Source organism: Charadrius vociferus, unplaced genomic scaffold (assembly GCF_000708025.1).
Source record: "Charadrius vociferus isolate BGI_N301 unplaced genomic scaffold, ASM70802v2 scaffold223, whole genome shotgun sequence".
NCBI classification, from domain to species: domain Eukaryota; kingdom Metazoa; phylum Chordata; class Aves; order Charadriiformes; family Charadriidae; genus Charadrius; species Charadrius vociferus.
Window position 1 is genome coordinate 156,085 of NW_009647674.1, and position 5,039 is coordinate 161,123.

General features: G+C 51.5%; 2 protein-coding genes across 2 annotated transcripts in view; both read left to right on the forward strand.

Moving 5' to 3' along the window:
• Positions 1–5: 5 nt before the first annotated feature.
• Positions 6–576, forward strand: LOC104282971 (glutathione peroxidase 1-like; the record flags this gene model as incomplete). Its single annotated transcript, XM_009881104.1, has 2 exons — positions 6–101; positions 211–576. Coding segments are annotated over 2 exons (462 nt in total), but the record flags the coding sequence as incomplete, so codon positions are not given.
• Positions 577–908: 332 nt separating this feature from the next.
• Positions 909–5,039, forward strand: part of USP4 (ubiquitin specific peptidase 4 (proto-oncogene)) — a 48,089-nt gene continuing 43,958 nt past the window's right edge. Inside the window, exon 1 of the mRNA XM_009881105.1 lies at positions 909–975. Coding sequence (XP_009879407.1) covers positions 909–975 — 67 coding nt within the window. The remainder of the gene's footprint in view (positions 976–5,039) is intronic.

Below are 5,039 nucleotides of genomic sequence, written 5' to 3' on the forward strand. Positions count from 1 at the left end.
CCCCCCCCCGCGCCTGCCTGCAGCTCACCGAGCTGCAGCGGCGGTACGGCCCCCGCGGGCTGCAGGTCCTCGGCTTCCCCTGCAACCAGTTCGGGCACCAGGTAGGGCAGACGGAGGGACGGGGGGTCCGGGACCGGGGAGGAGCCGTCCGCCCCCGTTTTGACTCTCACAGGCTTTGCACGGAGTGGTTTTGGGTTTGTTTTCCCCTAGGAAAATACTACCAACGAGGAGATCATGCTCACGCTGGAGCACGTTCGTCCTGGCAACGGGTACAAGCCCAATTTCATCATGTTCGAGAAGTGCGACGTGAACGGCAAGAACGCGCACCCCCTCTTCACCTTCCTGAAAGAAGCGCTGCCCTTCCCGCACGACGACCCCTCCTCGCTGATGACCAACCCGCAGTACATCATCTGGTCCCCCGTCTGCCGCAACGACATCTCCTGGAACTTCGAGAAGTTCCTCATCGGCCCCGACGGCGTGCCCTTCAAACGCTACAGCCGGCATTTCGAAACCATCAAGATCCAGGATGATATCGAATCGCTTCTGCAGAAGGTTCCCAAGAATGTTCTCGATTAAAGCGGAGCGCCACAGTGTCCGCTGCCCGGCCCCCCTCGCTTCCTGCTTAGCTCGTTGCGCTCCTGCCTGTTCTTCTCGCAGGGGGCTGCTGCTCTGGCAGAAATCCCGATGTCTCGTGCAGGTTTTGCTTATGACAGTGCATCTTCCAAATTCTTGAAATGTACTTGATGTTTTCAAAAGTTGCATGTGAATGTTTGGGAAACTATGCTGGGGAAAGCAGCCACGAGTCTCAGTAGCTTACTGTGATTCTCTGAATAAAAAAAAAAAAAAAAATAAAGTGCGTAATTTCTTTAAGGCTGTGACTTGATAAATCCGGGCGAGTGGGGTGAAACATGGCGGCCATGTTGCCCGTTGATCAGCTCGTGTGGGTGCTCACAGGGGCTGACTCAAACCACTCGAGTGTGGTCGTGTAGTCAGGCTGAAGTCTGAACGCAGAGCCAGGGCAGCGGGACGGGCAAACAGCGTTTGCGAGCTCTGCAAACTGAATCAGTGCCACATCTTCCCGGGTGCGTAACGAGCTGGGCAGAGCGGGAGGGCAGCACAGGACAGAAATACCTCGCCAAACTGCTTACTGGACCTCACTCAAGGCTGGTCTGCAGAGGAAAGACACGGTGGCACATGGCCAGGGGGGTGATTTTACTCTGGCTGACAAACTCCCAGCCTGGCTACCAACAACAGGCCATGACAGGTTAACAACCGTTCAGGCAGGTAGATGAGCAGTTCTGCAGCCTGGGCTGCTGCCACAGAGGTTGGAGAAGAAAAGCCCTTCGGCCGGCCAAGGCCCATCTCGTTATCTGGCCCCCATCAGCGGATGCCTGGGGGGATCTAGAGCAGGAGCAGCACCAGTCCGTCGCTGCCCCCTTGCTGGCTCTGCTATCTCCTGGCTCTCCCAGTTTGCACCGGTGATAGTCCAACACGGATCTCTACATACGTGCCCAGTCCTACATGAATGAAGCGCGAATCACCTTTGTGCATCCCCAACCCCGTGCAACCCAGGGAATCACACAAAGAACCATTTTTTTTGGTGTGTTCCCAGTGCAGAATACCAGCATATTCAGCCACTTCTCCCACAGAAACTGCTTTGCCTCAGAGCATCCTTCTTGCCCTTTGGATGCAGGAATTGCATGTGACACTCCGAGCGTGTGTGCGCTAGGGTTTAGGCAGTATTTTCTTCTTTTTACTCCTTCCCTAACACTTTTTTGACTCCTGCCAACCGAGGAGCTGACAGGTATTTCATGGAGTTGTTACAATAATCCTGACATGTTGTTCCTGCGCAGCGATCCTGGGTTTACAGCCTGCTGCTCAACGGCTGGAATTAGGATTGGTTTCCCCCAGGAAACCACGAGCCTGTGCCAAATTTCACCTGCTATCTTACTGCCCTGTGGCTCAGGTCCTTCTGCAGGTAAATTTTCACTCCTTAAATGGCTCTGTGAGCACATTTTCATTAGAAGCCACTCCTCACGAGGCCTCGTAGCACTGAGCATAAACCTGGTGCTGGACTGAGGAGTACTAACGGACTAGAAACTCGGGCTTTCAAAGCATAGCACTTTCAAGCATTAGTGCACCGTTTTCAAAATTAAAAACACTTGGGATTTGATTTTTTGTTTTTGGTTTTGTTTTTTTTTTCCCCCTGTTTGTAGCTTCTCACCAATTGGCCGGTCTCTGTTACTGTACCTACGTTCAAGGCCGCCTCCGGGCTGACTTGAGACACTGGGGCAAAACCTACAGCCGGCTCCACCCTGCTTGCTGCTACCCCTGAGTCATCGAGCTTTGAACTCAGATTGCACAATCCTCAACGGGTTATTTCTTAACTTCCAGTACAGCTTGGTGGAAAAAAACAGGATGTTTTCAGTAGCTATTTCAGCTTCGGAGCAGAAGCTGCTCGATTTGGGGGATTATTTTTCAGTTAAAACTACTTCCCTCATTAAGGCAGGATGTTGAAAGAGGTGGAGAGTACAGAGGATCACGGGCAGCAGGAACTGACCGCATCGAAAAATCTTTCTCGACATGAGCTGCGGCACTTCCTCAATCCTGATTCACCAAACTTGAGCCATTTGAGCGCGACCTCCTTTGCTTTGCCTGTTCCTTATCAGCCTGTGGCCCCTGCTGAGCCCCACCGCTGCGGGGGAGCAGACCCTAAACCTGCTGCTCTTCCAACGGCAGCCCTGCCAACAAGGGTCTCTTGCAGAGCCTGCCGGTCAGAAAGGCATCTTACACCCTGCTTATTCAGTGCTAATGGCCAAGGGATTTATTTACCTTCCGGCTGCTGGGGCTGCGCTAGCAGAAAAACAAAACAGCAGCTCCAGAACAGATACAGCCACGCCAGCAGAAGCGCAGTGACGTGATTCCAGGATGAAAATTAGACGTGCCAGCAGGAAAACGAACGATCCCAGTGTAAGCACACCAGCAGGAACTTCGCAGTGTAGATAAAAGCCTCCCAGCCTCATCATTCCCCATCTTGTTTCAGCGTTCCCCAGAGCGGCTGGCTTCTGGGGCAGAGCGGGCTGCGGTGGGAAGGGCAGCCTGTGGGCTGGAAGCCTCGCAACACCGGCAGGAGTGCGCAGCCCCGACACCGGCTCTCGCGCCCAAACGTTATTTGGTGTTGTGACCAGAGGGGAAGAAGATGTTTCACTACAGGTGATGTACTTTAGATTTGGGACAACACAGGTAGCAGCTCTACGCTGAGGGTAGACCTGAAGAATCCCAGGTGATTCCTTGAGGATTATAAAATGGCACTACTCTATTTCTGTAATTTCAGTGAGAAACAGACTGACTCAGTAGGAAACCTTAAAATAAACACTACTTCAGCACACTTGCGTGCTTCTGTGGCTCAAGGACGTTGTCCTTTCAACATCTCCCATCTGTCACATCCATACTCCTACACGCTTTCAATTTTTTCCTACTTCTGCACTTCTGTTGCAAACAGCTAACCCCTCTGCTCGTGTTCACCCTGCTTTTCCATTCTTCTACGTATCAGAGTCCCATACACTCCCTCCTTTCTAGCTAATGTTTGCCCCCGCTTCTCCTCCCCGCCTTAGCTACTGATAGTTGCCATCAACTTCTTAAATCTTTAAACGAGTTCAGATATGTGTATCTGTCAGGAGTGTTAACTAACTGCAAAGAAAAGGAAACTTCCTGCCCCTAGTTCCCTCTCCCGGCTCCTCTGGTGTTCTGCCCACCACACCCTAGCACATCTCCTGAAGTCACGGCTGATGAGATGCAGGGTTCAGAAGTGTCCACTCAACAGAAATGCCATCAAGTGGAGCCTAAGACCTTTTTACTCAGCCTGTTGAAAGGTTCTTTCAGCCATTTAAAATCCCTTTCTCCTCCTGCTGAGCTTTGTTGCACCTGATAACTTTAAGATAGCTTTCAGTTCCCATTTTTGATCGTTGTCATCGTAAGACAGGTAGGAAACATCTGACCCCAACCAGGCGGCTCTTGAAAGGGCTTTGTTCCCCTCGGTGCCACTCTCGCAGTGAGCAGCCATCAGGTTCAGCTGGAGACAAGGGCAGGAAGTCGAATGGCTGAAAGGAAAGCGCTTGGAGAAACATGAGAAAACAGACACCCCTATCTGTGGTGAAACTGTAATAATGTCATTTCCTAGTACTGAATCAGAAAGCTTTTGAGTGAGACTATTTTAATTGTTTACTGCACTTTCTATTAGAAGTAGGTAATTCATTAGCAGAGTGAGGTCAGCCACTCAACCATTATCTCAGAATAGCTGACTCATTTTAAAAACACATCCAATCCTGCCGTAACTGGGCGTGTTTGTTTCTTGAAGCCCAAAGTGGCCCTGCCCTTTAAGAAAAACAGGAGTAAGTAACAGGACTCAACTCCTGCTGGAAGGAGAAAATGTTCTTCTTCTTCAGTGGTAACTGGATGGACTTGCCCTGCTGTCAAAAACGTAAAAGGCCTTTAGCATTCTACCCTGGTGACCTCCAGCACTGCCAGGCCCGGCTGGCAGGAGGCAGAGCCCATTGGCCCCCCAGCTGCAGGAGAGCACTGCCCCCGCACATTACCCCCTGCCTTTTTGTCTTGTGAGGTAAATGGATTTCTTTGCTGTATCAGTGTAAAGCTGTTTTTTGAAGTCTCTGAATCACCATCTGAATCCTTTGCCCCACTTCTGAAGGACAGCGTCCCTAAACAGCACAGGATGCGCTACTTGAGAGACAAATACCTTAATCGCTTCTTGAGAGATTCTTTCCAGAGACACTTTCAAACTCCTCAGCGCTTCCCAGCTAGTGACTCAGGCCTCTTCTCCCATTTATTCCCATAACAATGTGAAGTCTCCTTCCCTAGCCAACACCCTGCCCAGAGGGCTCCATCAAGTCAGTTATGGGAGAAAACGGAGCATGTAACACCGAAACCACACAGTCCACACCAAACGCCTCTGCCACCTGCTTTGGAGGGGGCCGCCCAGGCCTCACGGCCACTGACCCACCTCAGGGACGCAGCCCACCCCC